The 22,366-nt window shown below is 31.0% G+C and overlaps 3 protein-coding genes across 5 annotated transcripts in view; all 3 read left to right on the forward strand.

The window, feature by feature from the left end:
- The first annotated feature begins 2,099 nt into the window (after positions 1–2,099).
- Positions 2,100–22,366, forward strand: part of LOC149888194 (uncharacterized) — an 82,179-nt gene continuing 61,912 nt past the window's right edge. The window contains exon 1 of the mRNA XM_090087807.1: positions 2,100–3,282. Coding sequence (XP_089943933.1) covers positions 3,238–3,282 — 45 coding nt within the window. The 5' untranslated portion in view covers positions 2,100–3,237. The remainder of the gene's footprint in view (positions 3,283–22,366) is intronic.
- Positions 3,225–5,548, forward strand: LOC149888195 (uncharacterized). The gene has a single exon (XM_090087808.1). It carries the CDS (start codon positions 3,516–3,518, stop codon positions 4,806–4,808), a length of 1,293 nt encoding a protein of 430 aa, XP_089943934.1. The 5' UTR covers positions 3,225–3,515; the 3' UTR covers positions 4,809–5,548.
- Positions 16,052–20,542, forward strand: LOC149888196 (uncharacterized). Of its 3 annotated transcripts, none has more exons than XR_016452600.1 (4): positions 16,052–16,322; positions 18,997–19,375; positions 19,793–19,881; positions 20,161–20,221. XR_016452600.1 is itself a non-coding variant. In XM_090087864.1 (4 exons), the coding sequence occupies exons 1-4, from the start codon at positions 16,314–16,316 to the stop codon at positions 20,223–20,225; spliced, it is 498 nt and encodes a 165-aa protein (XP_089943990.1). In that variant the 5' UTR covers positions 16,078–16,313; the 3' UTR covers positions 20,226–20,531. The 3 variants fall into 3 exon arrangements, 2 of the variants coding, with proteins under 2 accessions (XP_089943990.1, XP_089943991.1); XM_090087864.1 differs by having other exon boundaries at positions 16,078–16,322; positions 19,837–19,881; positions 20,161–20,531; XM_090087865.1 differs by lacking the exon at positions 16,052–16,322 and having other exon boundaries at positions 19,226–19,375; positions 20,161–20,542.

Here is a 22,366-nt window from a genome sequence, read left to right on the forward strand (position 1 = left end):
ATTGAAAACTGGATTTCTGAATAAACTTTATATTTTTCTTGTCTTGGGTAATTTTTGTAAAAATACTTCGATCTGTACAACCATTAAATACCAACCTATAAATGTAAAATAAGACTAAAATTAGGAACCAAATTTCACTTATTGCACTTTTATGATTTGCTGATAATCAGTCTTATACCATTGCCAAATATGAAAGCTAGAGCTTTATCTCGAATATTTTTGTAATGGTGGTTTGATTATGTATTAGATACAACTAATACATAATCAAACTACCATTTTTATCATATTATGTATCAGATACAACTAAGCTCCTGGAATGTTTTGGCTCTACTTTAAAACCATCTTACCAAGGTTTTCTATTGCTGGCATACAAAATATTAATTGATGAACTTGCAGATAACACAGGAGTAACGGGTTTTCTCTTCATTGTTTTGTTGGAATAATCGCTAGGCGTAAAGTTAGACAATCCACGTAAAGTTGGAGGAGTTGTTAGAGATAAAGAGTTTAATTTTAGTTGCTAAATAATGTCCATTTTTCTTTAGTTTTTTTTTTTCAAGTGCTACTGCTTCTCTATGGAATCATTTATCTTTTTATCTATCTTTTCATCTAGTATTTTAAAAAGTTGCTGATGCTAGATTTTAAAATTTTTTATCTTCTTTGTGTTTTTTGAATAAAGAACGAAAAATTATAACACCAAAAGATGGACTTTGAATGTCTAGTTTTTTCTAATAAGCTTATAAATATTATAAATAAAGAGCTCAGTGGAAAAAGTAATTAAGTTGCATTTTTTCAAAAATGAGTTAAGACCGGGATTTTGTTTGATTACTTCTCCAACATAATCTCTGTAATTTTGGGTCATGGGAAGTGCCCAAGTGGTTGAATTTAAAAAGTCTGCTCTCCTGCTCTGGTAAATAAAAAGAACTCAAGTGCAGATCTTAAGGTAAAAATTTTTCTAACTTTTGCCAACCAATTACAAATGTACTACCAGTTAAAGAGAAACACCCTTCATGTTCATTTTTTCAACAATGGCTGCTAAATCCCGAACCAGATCATTAAGTTCATTTTCAGAGATTTGATGAGGATCATCGTCAACTGCAGTAGGTAGAAATTTTACATCTTCCGAAGTTGATGGCTCTGAAGCTTCTACGTTATCCTTGGCATCATCATCATCATCATCACTGAACTCAGTTGGTATGCTGGTTGGTTGGTCTGGCACAGGAAGATCTTCACCGTGGGGCACTGGTCTCAAAGCATTTGGAATATTTGGAAATTGTATTGATTGTGTCCTCTTCTTTTGATGCCATGATCTGATGCCATGAAGGGTACAATGCAAAAATAACAGTTGGTAACATGATAAGTTGGTTCCTTCCAAATCATGGGTACAGGAAATGGCATGGCTCGTCTTTTGCCATGTAACCAGTTAGAAAACCCTGCACTACAAGAAGTACAACAAATGTGAGGAGCCCAATGTTGTTCTTAGTCTCCCAACTTAAAAGCAAAGTGCAAATTGTAAGCTTTCTTGATCACTGGTGTGATTGTACGTTTCTGTGAAACCAATGTCACTTTGCCACAGATATAACAGAACGAACGAATCCGGATAATTTCACACTTTCTTGGCATGTTTGATTAAATTAATGAAATAATATCACTATATTTTATAATAAAATCTGAAACAAACAAATAAAACAGTTAAATTGCATGAAAAACATATAAAACAAAAAACACAATTAAAGAAGTCAACACATTCAATGAAAAACCATGAAATCAATTGACAAGACCTCTAGCGATAACTTTCAAACTAGAGCTAAACAAAGTTTTTCAATGTCAGATTTGTGTTCAGCACTCTTGAATTAATATATTTCAGCAATTTTTAATTTCATTATAATTTCTCTGTTGACCAGTGTTATACATAGTTTTAAAATTGATCAATTTTTTTACTTTTATATAATTCTTTTAAGTATCATTCTTAAATTGTTTTGTTAGTGAGTCATTAATTAAGATAAACTGCCGTTTTGTAACTTTCTTACATATGTTTAAGTCAGAAAAAGTTATTACTCCTAATATAATACTTTGGAGAAGAGAAGAAGAGAATTTGAAAAAATGTTTAAAAAAAGGCGGAAAAAATATCAGAGCAAACAGCTGGTGCTACAAGTGCAGATATATCCTAAAATAAACTGACTCCTGGAGGCCTAAAAAGATCATTACACGGCAATCTATACCAATTGAGTCTATTAACATGGGTAACAATACAAGCGTCTGGTTCTTCGAGAAGATTCGAGTTGATAACAGAATCCGAGGAATATGAGAAATTTGATGACTTAGTTTTAAAATATGACGACGAAATACTTCTATTACAGGCAAAGCACAGTTCTAAGGAAGATGGAACAGACGATTATAAAAAAGCTAATTTCACGAGTAATAAAAAAGATAAAGGGGCAAGCTTAGCAAAATATTTTGATTCTTGGTACTGGTTAAAAAAGGATTTGGTTAGAAAAAAGAAATTCGTATTTTTTACAAACAGAGGAGAAGTTGATTATAGTTCCTTCTTAGAACGTTCCCCAGTAGATATTCCTCAATTAGCTTTTGAAAAAGGTGAAACATTAAGGTTCAAAAGCGGTGATTCAAGGTCCGATTTCATAAAAGCAATCAAAGACTATAATGAAGAAGAAGAACCTTTTATAAAAAAAAAAAAAACTGCTTTTAAATCTCGAAAGATTAAAGAGCTTTCTTCAAGTGAAATGGATAGCGAGATAAACGAGTTTCGGGACCAGTTAATACTTAACGTTAAACAACCTAACTTTTGGGAAATGTCAAATAAACTGTCTGCGGAACTGTCAAAAATAATTTATAAAACATCTATTACTTATATTGCTGCAGCAGAGGTTTGTGCTGATATTGGAAGGAGAGTTTTGACATGGTTTGCTGATCCGAAAGATTGTGATCTTTCGTCAGATAAGATTTTGCAAATCATATTGTCCGCAGAGGGAGACCCCTTGAGATTCTATCTTCTTGCCAGTACTACTAATAAAGACTCTTTGCCAGGCACATCGTTAAAAGAAATAGCCGACTTTTTGAAATCAGATAGTCTCATAATTAAGATAAAAAAAGTTTGAAGGTATCGATTTAAGGATAGCTCGAACAATAAAAGAACACAAGTGTTCGAAAGATCAATATGTATTTTTAAACGAAGCATCACCGTATCTTGAGTATGTATCTACTATATTGCACGGCGAGCAAATGAAAGTTGTTGTATTTGACTTTAGCAATTATGAGCAATCCCAGGTAAAAATGTTAAACATTGCACTTGAAAATAAGAAAAAAGTTATTTTGCTTTGTGAAAATGACGATGAATATTTTAAAAAGTATGGTCAACAGATTGAAGTTGACAGTGAGTTATCAGACGAACAAATACAGAGAGCTGTAGGAGGAAAAGAAGATGCAAACATTAATATAGCAGGAAAAAACTTAAGTTAGAAAAGTTTCTGGCAGATAAAACAAGTGGTGTTTACAAGGCTATGAAGCATACAAGTTTTCTTTATGAGATATTATATCAGAAAAATGAAAAGAAATTGTCTTCTGGCTTAATACATAATATTTATGTTCCAAATAAATTACTCAAAGGAGAACCAATAATCAACTGGCGTAATCTATTATCTACAGTACAAACACGTTTATTTGTTATAAAAGGACCAAACGCTAAAGATGTTCATTTTGCAGCGAGTAATGGTGAAGAAGATTTTAAGGGCAGAACTTTATTTGAGCATGAGCAAGTCAAAAAAGATTGCAAGTATCGAGTGGTCGGAAAAGAGGATTTGACTCTAGTTTCTGAAGATGAATCTCATATAAGGCAAATTTGTTTTGATGCAACCGTAACTTCAGAAAGTATACTGTGCAATAACTACGTTGTTTTAAAAGTAATTATCAAAGGTAAGGCAACAATTAAGGCTTTTAAAGGATCTCTCCTTCCAATTGCGGATAATTATAATTTTGATAATAAAGTTGTTGTAACGACAGATGTAATTGCAAAAAACTTTTGTGTTATATCTGCTAAAGCTGGTTACGGGAAATCATCTTTTTGTCTACATCAACGTATGCAGTGGTTAAACTCGGAACAGAAGCAATATTCGTGGGTAATAAGATTGGATTTGTCTTGTTTAGAGTTTAAAATTGAAGAAGCAAGCGAAACAGAGTTGTTTAACGAAAAAACATCAAGGGTTTGTTGGTCTAGCTGGCAGCTGAAAGCGTTAAAGGACCATATGAAGCATCCAGGTAGGGTGAGGATTTTGTTAGATGGTTTTGATGAGATCAAGGACTCAACAGTTATAAAAAAGTTAGGAGATTGGATGGGAAATCTTCCCAAAGAAGTCAATCTGCTAGTCACAACCAGACCATATGTTGCTCACATTATACCTATGCCTGCCAATCGAAGTCTTAATCTTTTTCTGTCTCTTCAAGAATACGATGAATCAAACAGAAATGAGTGCATTAAAGCTTACATCTCAGCTACAGTAAAAAATCCCATTCACGAGCATATTGAAAACCTGATAAAACTCTATCAAGAGTTTGCTATTAGTAACTTAAATCCAAATGTTAAATCTTTAGTTGGTGTTCCGTTAGAGATGTATCTTTTTTGTGAAACTTTTGAATTTGAAATGTTAGAGCATTATGAAGAGTTAATTAAGGGGGAAAAACTCTCAAAGAAGATTGAAGGCTTTCAATTAAGTGCAGTAAGTTTAATCGAGAAGTTTATGATCAAAAAGTTATCCATTTTTTTAAGGAAGCATTTGAAAATTGAAAATCAGCTCTGACCTTTGAAAGATGAACACCTTACATTTGTTTTTTCTTCTCTTTACATAGACCTTTTACAAGCTTTTGCATTTAAACAGGCTTTCAATTTAAATTACAAGGTGGTAGCCAGAGCATTAAGAGATCGGTATTATGATGACAACTTAATTCAAGAATTAAAGGAGACAGCTCTTGTGTTGGTTGAAACAAAACAGGATGAATACTTCCTTAAATTCAACCATGAAACTTATCAAGAATACTTTTCGGCGTTAAAGCTTATTTCTTGTTTAATTAGTGACGATTCTAATGTGAAAAAGATATTTATGCAATATAAGCAATATATGCCACGCTATCAAGTGATATTTAAGTTTGCTGGTGAACTATGTTTGAGTAGTAAATTTCTTTCAAGACTTAATCATGATTTTATTTTAAAAGTAAATTTATTTTTGGAAGCGTTATGTGGGAAGTTTTCGGTTGGTCCTGACCTGTTAGGAGCAGCAGAATCTGCAGTGATACGAATATGCTTCAGCGTTCGTTCAGATAATAATCGTCCAATATTTGAAAATATTCTATCATATGATCGTTTGATGGCATTAAATTGTCATTTTTCTCTTTTTGATCTTAAAGAAAAACAACCTGCTCCCGTGCAGCAACCCATAGAAGAACAAATCAGAAGGTGTTCTGACGACTCAAGAACTTTGAAAGTGACTTTTAATGAAAATGAAGTAAAATTAAATGTGAAGATTTTTTGCAACAACAAAAATAAGTTAAAAGAGCTCAAAGAGTATATAAAAGGATTTAGTAAAGAAGAACAAGGTATGGTGAGAAAAGCGTTATCAAATGAATTAGTCGATAGAAAAGAATGGGACGACAAATTTAATTATTGGGCAATTGACTTTGGTATATATGCAGTTGCTTTATGTGGTGAATACTTTTCCAAAGGTTTAGCAGATAAACTAAAGTGTAGAATGTGGGAAAATAACTTTATTCTTGCGTTAATTGTATGGGATAAGGTTGTAGGGACAGTTTGGAGTGGACATACCGAAGAAATAGCTCACGTTATATCATACGGACTGAGTCAGCTTTTGCAAAGTGAACATTCGAGACATTTTTATCTAGAAGAACTTCCGAACCTTAGTAAGGTTGTAGGAGCTTTTTTAGAATATCTTAAAAGGAATTTTGATTACGGAAAGTCCATTATTGAAATTTTACAAATAGCTCTGAAAACAAAATATGCAGTTGTTGTGAGCAATGATGACACTTTACTTCAGTTAATAGGAGACGAGTACTATTCAATATCTATAAATCATCCTTTCTTTTTTGAAATAAAAATCATTTCTTTTTTGAGACATTAAAAGTCTTAAAGATTAAACATTGTTATTCACTCTCCCCCACAGCCTATATAGATTTGATTCGATCAAAACCTAAGCTGAAGGAGTTAGACAATAAATTCAAATTAGAGAGTTAAGAAAAATTAAATTTATTAGAGATAAAATATCATTTCAAAAGTCTTTTTTGTAATTTGTCTGCCAAAAAAGATATCAATGGTTTAGAAGAAGTTTTCAAAAACCTTCAAGATATACAGTTTCCTTATATAAATTTGGCTAAAAAAACTTTAGCCGAAATTGTTTGTGCTAGTAGGCATGATTTAAACAACATTCGAGAAAATTATTTCGGTGCCTTTGCATTACACTACTATGGAAGATTTGTTCCTGATATTGTCAACCTCAACTATATTTGTTTTTGAAGGTGAATGAGGAATTTCTAATTCTTATTTATTACTAGCTGACGAATTAACTGATGAAGCAAAAGTAGTAGTGCAATCTTCTGAAGAGTTTGCAAAAACATTACAAGCCTTAGAAATTATAAAAAAAAACTGTGTTAATAATGAAATAAGATATAAAAATACAGAAAGCTGAAAATTATTTAGGTAAAATTCGAAAGTATTATACTGAGTGCCACAGCTTAGATATTGCAAAATTTTTATTTAAACGTAAAAAAGATAAAAAAAAAAAAGAATCGTCTCATCTAATGAAACAAATGAAGGCAATAATGTTTCCAAGAAGCGAACAAATGATGACGATATCAGAAGTTCATTCGACCGTAGCGCACTAGGAAACAGTATGTAAAAGAAAACTCTTAACAACCTTTGCATAGAATGAAACCTGCAAAACCTTATATACATACATACATACATACATACATACATACATACATACATACATACATACATACATACATACATACATACATACATACATACATACATACATACATACATACATACATACATACATACATACATACATACATACATACATACATACATACATACATACATACATACATACATACATACATACATACATACATACATACATACATACATACATACATACATACATACATACATACATACATACATACATACATACATACATACATACATACATACATACATACATACATACATACATACATACATACATACATACATACATACATACATACATACATACATACATACATACATACATACATACATACATACATACATACATACATACATACATACATACATACATACATACATACATTTTTATAACCTTCCGACTGCAAATCTTAAAACTTTTAAACTCGACTCTTTTTTATATAATTTATAGCCGCGTAATTTTTATTACTTTAAAATATTCATTAACACCTTATATACATTAACACCTCAAATGCTATTTATTATCACCAAATATACATTAATACCTCAAAATATTTCGTAATTACAGTTCCCATAACCCGCTAATTTTTTCTTGGAAGATGTCATTTACGACTTACTCCCCAAACTAACGCCTATCAACTACCTTCCATCTCGTCTTCCACGATGCAATTAATCTTTAGTCTTGAATCCAGTATTGCCTGTCTCATTGCTTTTTTCAAAGTATCCATTTTAGCTCTGTTTTCCAAGTTCTCGTCTGGTTCGATTTCACATTCTCCTTCACAATCCATTTCCAGTTCACACACCAACTGAATTGGTCGTTCAATCACTTAACCCCTTCCTAGTCGGATTTTAAAGTCATGAGGAACTCCTTTCTTCCATAAACTCCTTAATTTCGTTTTTAACTCGTCCAATAATGAGAAGTGATTTTCGTCTTTTCGAAAGGAAAATAAACACTTCCCTGTTCGCACAATTACACAGTATTGCACAAAACATTTGCAACCAAATAATGCTAATTTAGTTTCTTTATATAAAAGTGCTGCATTTTTTCAATTCAGAGAATTAACTATGTAACTGTTAAGAGACAAAGTTCTTCAAGTTTTATTCATCACAAAGTTCATTATTTGTACACGAAAATTAATAAACTAATCAAAAGTATTAAAAAAAGTTGATTTCCTTCTGGACAAAACAAGTGCAACTCCACAAAATGTTGACCAAGCTGTATTTCGCTATCAATATTTCGTGGCGAATCCTTTGTTGTCCATCACAGCCTTGCATCTTCGACGCATAGATTCGATCAGGTGATCAATGAAACTTTGTGGAATCGCTGCCCAGGCCTTTTGGATTTGTTCAAACAGTTGATCCTTATTACGAACACCTTCACGATTAATTCTGCGGTTGACGATCTCCCACAGATTCTCAATAGGGTTGAGATCCGGAGATTGAGGCGGCCAATCCATCACCGATAGGTGATTGTCTTGAAACCACTGCTTGACTACTTTTGCAGTGTATTTCGGATTGTTGTCTTGCTGAAAATCCCATTTTATTGGCATATTCCATTCAGCATGAGGTAACATAACATCTTTCAGGATATTTTGATACATGAAACGGTCCATTATTCCATCGTTTCAATGTATTGGACCTAGACCATTAGCAGAAAAACACCCCCAGACCATTACAATGCCTCCACCATGCTTCACGGTCTTATGGCAGTAACGTAAATCGAGGCGTTTTCCGGCCGGTCGACATCACGGCAAATGTCATCGCTCCCAATGATGTTGAACTTCGATTCATCACTGAACAGGACAGTTCGCCATTTCTGCACATTCCAGTCAATATGAGATGTAGCAAACAGGAGTCTTTTCTTCTGGTTTTTTAGTGAAATCAGCGGTTTCTTTGCAGGGCGTCGAGAAAACAATCCGGCTTTAACAGCACGTCGTCTGATTGTTCGGTCCGATACAAGCAGCTCTAATTGCTTTTGTATCTCGACTGATGATATCCAGGGATTCTTCTTGACGGATCTGAAGATCATAGAATCCTTTCTAGAAGTGGTGGAACGTGGTCTTCCACCTTTGTTATCTGCTGCCAACTTCCCCGTAGAACGATATTTGGAACATAGTCTTGATGCGGTCCATTTTTTTACGCGATATTTATCAAAAATACCTTTTTGTGACATTCCACTTACGTAATTGCCAATAATTTTCTTTCTTAGTTTCAATCCAAGACTGTCGGGAGCCATTTTACTAGATGCTTCCAGATGCTTCTTCTGGAAACTTCTGGAAGCTTCTGCATGCTTCTGGAAACTTCTGGAAACTTCCGGATACTTCCTTTAACTATTAAATGACTTCCGTGACGTTGACACGGACCAGACTTAAGAAAATGAAACAAACCAAAAAAAGTTGCACTTGTTTTGTCCGCTGCAAAATGGCACTTGTCAACGAAATTCTGCCTGTGTGCTGTCACCTTTCAGCTGATTGCTCATGTCATGGCATGCTATGACTCCAGACTCCTGAACTGTTTGCTGTGGTAGTATAGTTCGTTTCGTTTTTAAGACATGTAAAATTAGGAACACTTTTTAGCATTATTCGATGTTGGTTGCAATTTGTCCAATACTGTATTTGAATTAGCGCTGACCATTATCTGAGGTAGTCCGGTCCTGGCAACAAACTCCTTCTAATCTTATGAGGTATTCGTGCCGATAGACTGTGACAAAGTTAAAGGGAGACGGCTCTTGTACTTGCGCATGTAAATAGTGCAACATAGCATTTCCCAACCAACTTTTCTGTTGCTTTATATTTTAGTGGACCGGCAAAATCAACACCTGTAGACCGTTTTAAAGTGTAGTAACATCGCTCTTGTTGGTGAAAACAGTGGTTTCACTCCAACGCAAATTGCATCCACGAATAACCTTCTTTACGGCAACTCTCAAATTTGGTATCCAATTTCTTTCTCTTATACTTCCCATGGTATCTCCTACTCTCCCATGTAGTTTTTTCGCGTGATGATGCTCGATAATTCTTAGAGTTAGTTGAAATCCTTTACAAGTATCGGATTACTCACGGAGATTTTTCCCCGATATCACCAAAACTGTTATTCATCCTGCTTAGTTTCCATTACGGATTTTAGTACAAAAGCTTCTTGTAGTAGCTTAATATTCGCCACTTCCGCTACTATTATTGCTTCAGCTTTTATCCAATTATTTTTTCTTTATTACAACAATTGTAAATGAACCCCTTTATAAAGGATGAAATCTTTAAAACCTTCTTATTACTTTAATTCACAATTTTTTAAATATATGATGTCCTTTATTTTATCTATTACCATATGGGCGTTCTCTTTTATACCACAAGCTTGATAGCTTCTCCGGACTCACTCCTCTTGTTCCATGATCACTTGAGTTTTCTTTGGTCGGACATAAAGCCATTTTGCTTCTCCATTCATTAATATCTGTTGAAATCGGTTCTAAACAAACTGTGACGAACTGCCCCGTTCTTTTAACCAATAAAGTACAGCTGTACTCTGTCAACCCAATTATATATTTTGATAATGTTTTACTTGATTAATTTCTTCTTAACATGGTTCATGAACTTCCTCAGGGTGTGCGCTGCTACCAGTTCCAGTCTTGGAATACTAACATCTCTTGGTGCAATCCCTGCTTTTGCTAAAGGTAGGTTGCTCGTTTTCAACTTTTGATGGCTCATTGCAATGTAGATGCATGCACATACTGTCGATTAACTTGTATCTGAAAATCCATTAAGCTTTATTTCAATAACTCTTTCAGAGACAATGCTCCAAGTTATTAAAACAGTTCTTTTGTTGTTTATTGCCTTGATCCAGGTTTTCCATTCTTCTGAAAGTTTGGTTGGAATTTGTTGATCACATCCGAGTTTTAAATAGTCGATTATATATCATTTTTCCAGTGTCTAAAACAGGTGTACGGAATCCCAATACGTCAAAGAATCTGTTGATAGGGGATAGCATTTTCCTTTTTGTTTTCACTTCTTTATTTCTGTTTTTGATGTAAGCAACTAAGTCAATGGATAGAATCAGACGCGGATTAACCATTTGTGGGGCCTGAAGTTAAGCGAATTTTTTGGCCCCAAAAGCTTATTACCAAAATATAAGTAAAACGTAATGAAACACAAATAAACTTTGGAAAAACTATAAATTCATTTTAATTCATAAAATAACAATAAACATAATAAAATTTAAATTTTTTGTTTGCGGCATTTTTTATTTGCAAATTCTCTTATTGCGTCATCATAAGATACTGATTTTGTTAAGTCATTTTCAATTGACAAAATTGAAAGATAATTAAGTCTGACTTCCAGCACTGTGGTGCGATATTTATTTTTAACAAATGTTAATTTTGAAAATGCTCTTTCCGCCTCACAACTGGTTATTGGTAAAGTTAGAAATATCTTTAATGCGGTATATAAATTTGGAAAAACATCTATCATATTTCTCTCGTATATTATTTTAAGCATAATAGAACATTTTGTTTGTTTTTCTTTATTTGTAATTTGAAGATATTCCCTAAATTGTGTACATTCATTTATTAGTCCAGCATCTATGTCATTATTGTAGAATGAAATGACATAATTAATGCTTTCCATGTCTATATGAGAATGATCTTTTTTTCCTATATTCAAAAGAAATTTATATTTCTTACTTTTTTTGTATACTCTTCCTCTTTTCCTTATTTTTTTGTATACTCTTCCTCTTTTCGATAATTCGTTTGCTAAAGAATCAAAAAAGACATTGTACACCTCTACCCGAAACTTGTCCTTGCCATTAAAAATGTGTCTTTCGCCGCTTGTTTAAACCATTATCATTTCCTGTAATTTCTTCACTCAACTTTTAGCTTTTTTTTCGAACTCGTTCATTTTTTCTTCTGAATTTTTTCGCATTTCTTTTACAAATAACTCTAATGAGAAAATTAATTCATAGCCTTCAGAAACATCGAGCCCGGGGGTTTGTAAAATTTGGCTGACTTTATTAAAACGTTCAAGAACATAAAAAAATATATATTACATACATGTAACTAAATATTAAAAAAGGCTTTCTTTCTAAGAAAGGCTTTTTTTTATTTCTTTATAATCTAAGTTCTCTTCAGGGTTATTTTCTTGCTTAGATATTTTAACTAACTATTAAAAAAAAAATATTATTTCAAAATATAAATGTAGACAATTAAATACTTGGGTAACTAAATATTAAAAGGCTTTCTTTATCTAAGAAAAGTCTTTTTTTATAAATTTTCATAATAAACCAAACCAACCAAAATCTCTCTTTGGTGATATTTTCGCGCTAATAGAAATCTGTAATTTTAATAACGCTCTAAAAATCTCCGTGTCAAATCACAAGAAGGGAATAAAAAAATCTAATACAATCAGAAAATAAATAAAAAAACATTTTTTTTTTTTTTTTATTTTCAATTTCTTTAATTTTTTTTAAACTTTCTAGAATTATATTTGATATAAAATTGAAAGCGTTCCTGGCCCTCTTTTTGCCGGGGCCCTGAAGCTTCAGCTTCATTAGCGTACAGGTGGATTCGCGCCTGCTTTGCATCACTCAATCAGTATCACTACCATCGTCACATATTAATCATTAAATCAATTTAACAAAATCCTCCCCCTCACATAAATAAAATAACCAAGAACCATCAAATTTTATGATAGATGTTGATAAAAATTGTCTATATATGCATAAAATATGTCTATTCCCCTTGAGAATGTGTAAGCCTTTGCCTGCAAGGATGGGAAAAGAGGAGTTTATGTCATGGAGATATCATACTTGTATTTTAGAAGTAGACTTATTATCCAAATCTACATAACTTACATAGTGATTATCCTTTGGCTCCTGAAAGATTAAAAAAAAAAAAAAAATATGAATGAAATAATAGAACCTAATTTATATAATAAAACTAATTATGTTGTTCATCAAGTTAACTTAAAATAATATGAAATGTATGGGTATGGTGACTTAAAAAATACATAGGAGTATAAAATTTATAAAAAGTGATTGGCCAAAAAAATATATTGATTTGAATGCTGGTAAAAGAGCAAAAGCTAAAGACAATTTTGATAAAGGTTTCTTCAAACTCATGAAAAACAATGTTTTCGGAAAAGTTATGAAAAACTTACGGTGTAGAGTAGATATTAAATTAGCTAAAAATGAACTTAAAGCAAAGAAGCTAGTTTCCAAACCAAACTTTAAGCACTATAATCCAATTAATGAAAATCTATTAACTATGCATATGAAAAAAAAACAACATGCAAATCTAGTATTTAATAATTACATTATGAATAAATATGAAAAAATCAGAATGTACACAGACACAGACAGTTTGATCTACAAGATTGAAGATTTTTAAAAATCATAATTTTACTGGTCCTGGTACGAAGTTAGATGAAAGACTTAATATAGATCTTACATCAAAAGAGTGGAGTAAAATAATAAATAGAGTTGATAATGGTACAAATCATCTTAATGCATGCTATTAACTCGTAATAATGTGACAAACATAGTTAAGAAGAAATAGACGGCCTCATTACCATTGCACTAAAAGAAAAGTTAGATAAATATATTGATGACAAGATTGTTAGAACAAAGATGAAATTTGATATACGTTTGGGTTAATGAGCGTCTAAAAGAATTTTAAAAAAATTTAGAGCAGATGAAATACATAAACAAGTATTGAGAAAATTTGTTGGAAGAAGAGTCATTTATAATAGTGTAAATATATTATAGGCTGCTGATCTAATAGACATGCTGGCATTCTCCTAATTTAACAAAGATGTAAAATACTTGCATCTAATTATGGATGGTTAACTCCACTAAAAGATAAAACAGGACAGTTACAAAAGCATTTAACAAGTTTCTCTATGAACATTAACCAACTAAAATAGAATGATAAATGGCAAATAGTTTTATAACAAAGTGTACAAAGTCTATTTAAACTGCACTCAATAAAAAATGAAGAAAAGTCGAGTGCAGTAGAAAGATGGAATTACACGATGAAAGAAAAATATTTTACATCCGGTTCAACCTATGTATACATAAACATTTCGGAAGACCTTGTTAAATAATACATTAGTTCTATTCACTCCTCGTATTATCTAGTAAAGGCTTGCTGATCACCTGAAATTCTGGCCGAATATATCAGGCCAACTAGCTCTCATGACGTTAAATTTTTAGGTTTCAGCGTCTTGGCTAAAGTTCAAGCACAAGCTTGTAAACAACAGAACACTAACACCGATCAACTCATCAGCTCAGTATCTCTGACCTGTACTGGGAAAGAGAAAAATATATCAAGAAGACCTGCTCAAATTTCTGATCTCGGTTTGAATCGGTGATCACAACTGAAGGGAGTAACATTGATGTAAGCTAAACTTTATTGGTTTTTGTATTTGATCAATAAAAGTTTTTTTCTTTATCTTTTCAGCATCTTTGTGCTCTAAAAACTTTTCTCAAAAAAGTGCTAAATTTTAAAATGCGTACGGTAAAATTTATTTCTTAACTGCTCATTGTTTTAGAGGAGTATCCTGTTGACTGCAAATTACATGCTCCTGTTCCTCTTCATAATTGTCAGCTTCCTTGACACCTAAAGTGTCCAGGTCATCATTCTTCCATTTGGTAGTCTTGTGAAAATATTTTGGCCGCCTCTTTCTTATGATTATTAAGTCGATGACCACTCATGCCTGAAATTAATGGAAAACAATTTAAATTATTGTCACACAGTTTTTTCAAATACAACTAACTATACAAAACTTTTAAAAATGCGTTTTTTTTCTTTAAACAGTATAATATGATCTCACATAGTTGTAATTCCATTAAATATTTTCATTTTAAATAAAAAGATGCATTAAATTTTGCCTGAATTAATTTAATATTTAATAAGTGCTCTAGACCTTTAATCATTGTGTAACTTTGTTACAATTGTCAATAATTGAAAAAAAATTTAGATGCCTATTTCAAACTTAAGATAGTTGATTAAATGGATGGAAGATCATGGGACAGTGGAGACATTGAACTCAGCAGAAATCTTCTCCTTCAACGTGAGTTAGACGTTCAAAATGTTCCCACAGTTCTGGCTTTCATCTTTTTCATCTTTTAGTCATCACCTCTAGATTTACCTTTCACCGGCGCTTTTCTTTTGCGAGGAGTTGTTCAAGTGTGAGTCAGACCCTTATTAGCTGATGGAGTTTCCTTTATCACTTTTTGAATCCGATGTAGTTTGACCAAAATCAACTTTTGTCAAGTTAAAATGTTCAAAAAATATTAAACAGACTTTTTGCTAGAATCACTTTGAAAGAATGAAATGTGAACTGCATTTCGGTACAAAAATGATAGTTTTGACGCAAATATTGGTTTATATTTTAGACCTTTCACGATTCATCAGTTTTCATTTAAAACGTAATATAAAAAACTTATAGTTTTAATAAAAAGTTAAGAAATACGACGAATATAGCAAAACTGCACAACGACAAATCTTTGTCAATTTAACACAATCCATAGTCAAAATTTTTGTATAGAAATGACTTCGGAAAGAAAGCTCGAATAAAAACAAACTTGTATCAAAATCGAACTTTAGAAGTTTCGAACTTTCTTAAATCGAACGTAGTTTGTTTCGAGCGTTAAAAGTTTAGCTCTTTTTCGAACTTCTTCGAACTTTTTCGATCTTCTTTGTCGAAAATGTACCGCCCTTTTAGTTATACCGAAAGGTAAAAATTTGGTACTTGTAATTAGTAAGGGTCTGCGTATCGTTTCATTTCCTTATCGTTATCATACCGATAAGTTATCGGAAAAAAAAAGTGTCATCGGAATGATTACAACGTAATAACGTTATTAAAATTTTAACCGGAATTGTAGTTAGTTTAAATCTCGGTGTATTCCGGAACTCTCGTTATTCCGATGATTTCTTTTTGTTTATTCGCGGAATTCCGAATTCAATCATAGTCACAAGAATATAATTAATCTAGTGTAATTAATCAAGTCGCAAAAATATAATCAATTCAATCACAGTCAGAATCTGTCTCAAGAATATTCTTGTGAATGATTCAAAGAAATTTTTTAAAAATTCACTTTTTCCCGAAATTCCGATTCCAATGAAATATGATTTTTTCTGACAAACGCGGACTTCTGACATTTATTTATAATCCTTGTTGAATTTTGTTCCATTATGTTTTAATTCTCGGGCACAGTGCGTTATTTAGGAATTTCCCCAAATAACTTTCGGTCAGAAATAATTATTTTGAAATTTTAATAAAACGAAATACCTGAATGGGAGAACACAAGTATGAAGAAGTGAAATGTAAAAATGCTATTGGTAAGTGTTGATTTTAGAATATATATAAAATCTGTATGTGCATTTATACACTAAAATATTTCAAGTTCAGGTTATGAGTTTATTTTGGAAGGATCACCTTGGTGTTAATTGTACTAACACATCTAAGAGATTTTTTTTAAAAAACAGTTGAGCCATTTTTAAAGGTAACCTAATGGTCTCAAAAATTTTTTTTCCTTTTGACTATTTTAAAATTTTATTATTCCTTGTGGTGCTAGCCTTTTCTCTCATTTTCAGATATGATTTTTTTTTGTTGCACGTGTTAAGAAAGTTAAATCACTTATCCTAAAGAAAAGTTCTATTCTGTTAATTTTTTAAAAAGTCATGCAAAAAAACATGAAAAGTTGTTAGATGCAAAAACTGAAATACCAGGTTGTGTGACTTAGAATGCATAGAAATGTTAATAAAACTATTTTTACCTCATTCGAAATTTGTTTGATGTTTAATATGGTAAATCAAACCTTTATTATTAGTATATAATACATTTAATCTATTTTTTTAATCAGGTTCACCCAGTTGGGTTTTTTTTTAATTTATGTTAAAAATATTCATTCTTAACAAAAATAATATCAAAAAAACTAATTTAGTTTTCTTTTCATTTGCTACACAGAGCATCTTTCTAAAAATCCTCTTTTCTTTTCACTGTCATATTCCTCTCCTCCTCCTCTTCTTGAGTAGTTCCTTAAAGATTAAAGACTAAATATAAATCAATTATAATTATAATCAGTTTAACCAGCCAATTCAATTTTCATGATTAACTATATATAAATACATAAATATTTGTAGTAAATTTAATCATACATATTTGATGCACCTGTACCCAACTGCAGCAATCTGGTGAAGTCATGCATTGAGTTTCTGCTCTCTAGTGGTTTAGAATATTGAATATTAACCAGATTTATGGTCAGGCAAGAGAAATTGAGCTGGAAAGTTTGTTTTCAGTGAAGTTCTAATCAATATTAATATATTAATGTCAATAACTTGTTAATTTTGTGTTATAGCCTCAAGATTGAGATGAACTTCTTAGCCATTCATTCCTCAACTTGGGTAATTTGAATCAACAAGTGTAAAAATAACCAGATGTAAATTTAAGTACCTGGTTCGTTGAACTCCTCAAACCTTTTTGTCTACCTAAGACACTTAAAATTCTAGAGAAAATTTAATCTTGTGTAATGTATCCAAAGAAAATATTTTGTATGTTCTATTGATCTACAATGACCTAATAATATTAAGAAAAGACAAGAGAAAAACTTAAGAAATAAACTAGTTACATAGTAAAAGTAGAACTTAACAAAAATTTATAAGTAACACTTATAAAACAGACTTTAAAAGAGTTAAAATATAGATCAAATAGTTATTATAATGTATCCACATATACATAATATACACATACACAAATAAGATATTATAAAATGTACATAAACATAACGAAAAAAGTTATAGAGGTAAAGAATAAAGTTAAGCGTAACTTTTTAGGTAGAAATGATGGAGTGAGTTTAAGAACAGATTCTTGGATCTAAGGATAAAATCTGTTTTTAGAGTGCACGGAAGGGTGTTCCAAGAAAGGATACATTATAAATTATTGTTATCAGCAATTGAAGCTGACTTTCTCCTTTCAGTAATAAATAAGTTACTTTCTTCAAATCTCAAAGTTTATGATATTTTTATAGAAATCTCATATGAAGTCTGCATGCCAACAGAAGCATGGGTTGGGGTCTATTTTTCCTATGTTTTATGTAGTTGTATCAAACTCTCCAATTTTCTATAGGATTACATTTTAAGAAATTCTTATTAGCTTTTTCATGTGAAAATCTTGTTCCTTTCTCTATATGTGATATTCCAAAATGTTGTGTTTGACCAATAATCTTAATTGACATAGTTAACCATTCTCTTAGAAGGTTTTTACCTTCTGTAAGCTCTTTGATAATCTTGCCATCAAAATGCACAAAAAAAGAAGATAAAGAATTGACTCAAGTCAAGTGTATTTGATTTTTCATTGCCCTAATTTGAATGTCTTAAAAATTAAAAGGTATCTTACTAAAAACTGATTAAAAACAATATTAATATAATTACATGTTAATTTTAAAGGTCTAATTTATCATATATATAATAATATCATATATATATTAACATATATCATATATATAATTTCCAATATCTCAGAAATTTACCAAGGTTTTTTATTGCATTATGTTTACATAACAAATCATGTTATTTCCCGGTAATGTAGTCCCTATCACATCTTATGACATCTTTAAAATAGTCATACAAATATTTTAGTTTCATTTCAAACCAATCAGCTGGAGTGACCTGAACCACTGCAGTGAAGCTTTATTTCATAAATTTGAGCTTGTATGCCAAAAATCATTAAAAGCTGAAATAACATTGTATTAAAAAAAATATTTCCTGGTTGATTTGACACAGAATGACCCATATGCTAACATATACATATTTTCTTTAAATTTAGTTCAATTAAGTTTTTATAAAACTATAACCAATATACAAACATTTCTGTTTTTTTGTTGACAGTCTAAAGTGCTAATCAGATTACTAAGATTTTATACTAAAATTATGATGAGCTATAAGAGTGCATATTTTTCTGCACATTTTTTATTGTTAAAAATCACTATTGAATTTTGCAAATAAATACATTTAGATGGTTACAAATCTCTCCCTGGTTTTCATAATATCAGTTCTGGCAACAAGCAAATGTTCATCAATTGATCAGAAATTTAATGAAGATGAGTTTGGAGAGGAATTCTCTTGTGCTAAACATTGTTCTTGCAATGGTGGTATAGTGTATCTAAATTGCACAAGCTTTTGCTGCAATGTAACTGTTCCTCCTGCATCTGTTAATAAAATCACCATCTCAACTTCTTCTAAAGATAATACTTCATTTTCTTTATCTACTGATAGTACTACAATTGTAGTAAAAACAGCATTCTCAACAGGGATGGGAATATGGCTGCCATGTGTTATTGCTGGGGTTGTTTTGGCTGCAGTTATAATTTTTCTACTTGTCGTTGGTTTAAAAGGTGAGAGCATTAATTTAGAATGCAATGTCTCTTCAGATTTGATTTGTTTTACTTAAAAGTGTCTAAGATACAGTTTGCCATCTTTGACTCTTTGATGCTTTGAAAACCCTTGATTTAATCTTGTAAGGCTTGATTTATTCAAGTTTTCTGTGGTAAAATTTTAAATTAGGTTTTAAAGGGAAATATATTTGTAATATTGACAAAGAAACAGACAAAATATTTTATAAACATATTTTTAACTGCAAATAAATTGCAGCAATTTTTGTGACTATTTTATTAACTATTTTCCATAATATTTCTGAGCCTTTTTTCATGAACCAAATATGGTTTAACAAAACAAACTTTAGTTATTTTATTTTATCCTACTAAATACTTTAATTTATAATTAAAACTGCTTTATTATTTTTTGACTTCTAGTAAAAAGATATGTGCACCCCTAACAAAGTATGTTTTGAATGTAGGTAAATGCTGTAAGGAGGACAATTTATCTATCGAAGAAAGTCAATGTTAGTATTTTTTTTTGTTACTTGTTTTCTTCAAGATTTTTGAAACTCAAAATGACTTGCATTTTCTTTTTTTTCTTTCTCTTTTTTTTTTCTCTCTTTTTTTTTCTCTCTTTTTTTTTTTTTTTTTTTCTTTTTTTTTTTTTTTCTCTCTTTTTTTTTTAAACCATCTTTTTAGCATCAGTGTTACTAAATTAAATATTGTATTCATCTTTAGGATTTTTGACTTAAAAACTTAGGTGCTTTTTTATTTTTCTATAAAAATTGAGTTTATATTTTCAGTTTTAAAGCCGAATATAAAGCCGAACCAAAAGAGTGATTTTTCAAACAATTTTGTTTCTCGTTGATTACGTCATGGATAGAATTTTTTCAGCCTGAGTGAGTGCCTGCTAGCTCCTCACATGTGCACCACTCCTAAAACTACAGTAAAAGAGCAACAGAACTGAAGAACATTCTAAAGTCACATCTCATGATTTAAGAAAGCAACAAAAAATTATTTTAATAAAAATAGTTTTTATTTAGTATAAAGTAGTTTAATTTAATGTAATTAACGCTAATAGAGTTTTAATTTTTTTTTAAATAATCTTTTAAAATTTTTAAAATGTAAAAAAAGCCCATATTTTTAAAATGGAAAGGAAGCTCTTTTTTTAAAGAGAAATATTTTTTTGTTACAAAATTTTTTTTGGTAATTTTAACGCTCTGATCTCAAAATATAGCATGTCCTACTGATTTTTTCAAGAAAAGTTTGAAGCCAAAATTGCCCTCTCTAAATGACAGCGATCAGATAGCGGTGATCAAATAGCGGTGACCGATGTACATTTTATGAAACTTTTTCAGAAAGACGAAAGAAAATAATTTAACAGAGTTACCGTGATGTGACCCATGGCCTACTATATTCAAGGCCGTATGTCTTACATTTTTGAAGAGGAACTTAAGAGGCCAGTTTTAAATGTTTTTGATACAAAAAATTGCTTAGTATTATTTTAAAATCTATTCTTCTTGAAGAATTTACTAGTTTAAAGAAATTTTATTTAAAATGATCAATCAACAAATGTGCTCCACCAAAATGTTCATCCGGATATTTTAAGCAACAAACATAAGCAAATTGCATCATTTCATTTTCCATCAGATCAAAACTTAAATCAAGTTTGGATACGATTTGTTAATCGTTCAGATTGAATTCCAACAAAACATTCTGCTTAATGTGAACTTCATTTTGAAGATAAATATAACTAGAGGTAATAAATGCACCCTGAATTGGCAAATGAAACCTGTTCTTTCCAAGTATTCATGTGAACTTTTCCAAAAAAAATCATCTTTACCAGTTTCAAAGACTTTTCGAAATCCTCCTAAAAAGAGAATATTCCAAGAAGATCAGTTTGACACATTCAAGAAAAATAATACATTTACGAGTTTACATGACTTGAATGAAGCAGTAGCACCACCTGGGTTTCAATTTAAACGATTTGAAAAAGGTGTTATATTTTATAATATAGCATTTAATGAGCAGACATATTTTCCAACTATATTATATTCAATAACAGTTGAAGCAGACCTGAATGGGCATTTGCACTGCAAGGGGACACCACTTCCATTACCAAGTTAGTTTGTAAAAGGACATAATACAAAACTTGATAAAGTTAGTATGCTAGAAAATTTTCCTTCTTATATTAGAAACATAATATTAAAAAATTGCGACACTATTTTAGATGAGATTAAAAATAGAGAGCTTTATAAGCCTCAAGGTAGGCCACCATATTCTGCAAAGATGATTCGGTATGCATTTCTTTTAAGATATACTTTTTTGCAGGCGTACAAACTGTTACTTAAAAAGTTCCCTTTACCATCAATATCTTTGTTAAATAAAGTTTAACGAGGAGGTGTTGATTCTAAAGGCTTTAAAACTTTTACGTGGAAAGGAAAAATTTCTTGTGATTGTATTATGATAGTAGACAATGTATTTACAAAAAGCAGCAGAATATCAGGGAGGAGAGTATGTTGGCGCTGATGAAGAAGGCAACTTGTACAAAGGAATAGTTGTATTCATGATAATAGGACTAAAAGAATCAATTCCTTATATTGTTCAAGCAATTCCAGAAGTCACATTTTCTGGAAACTGGCAAAAAATAGCTGAAAACCTTGAAAACCTATTAGCCGCTGGATTCACTGTGCGTGGTATAGTGGCAGATAATCATTCCACTAATGTTATTGCATTCTCATCATTAGTTACAATGTTCAATTCTGATTCAAAATATTTTAGAAATCATCCACAGAATTATGCAAAGACTTATTTGTTTTATGATAGTGTGCATTTAGTCAAAAACTTTAGAAATAACTTACAAAATGGAAAAAAGTTTTCTTTTCCAGATTTTAAATATTATGATGTGAATATCAATAATCATTGTCCATCAGGATATATTAGTTGGGATGATTTATGCAAGATTTACAATAACGATAATGGACTAAAAGTTAAACTTGGAAAAGATCC

The sequence above is a fragment of the Hydra viridissima genome, unplaced genomic scaffold, assembly GCF_058129835.1.
Source record: "Hydra viridissima isolate aposymbiotic clone 2 unplaced genomic scaffold, HvirCarnegie_v1 scaffold_5, whole genome shotgun sequence".
Lineage (NCBI taxonomy): Eukaryota > Metazoa > Cnidaria > Hydrozoa > Anthoathecata > Hydridae > Hydra > Hydra viridissima.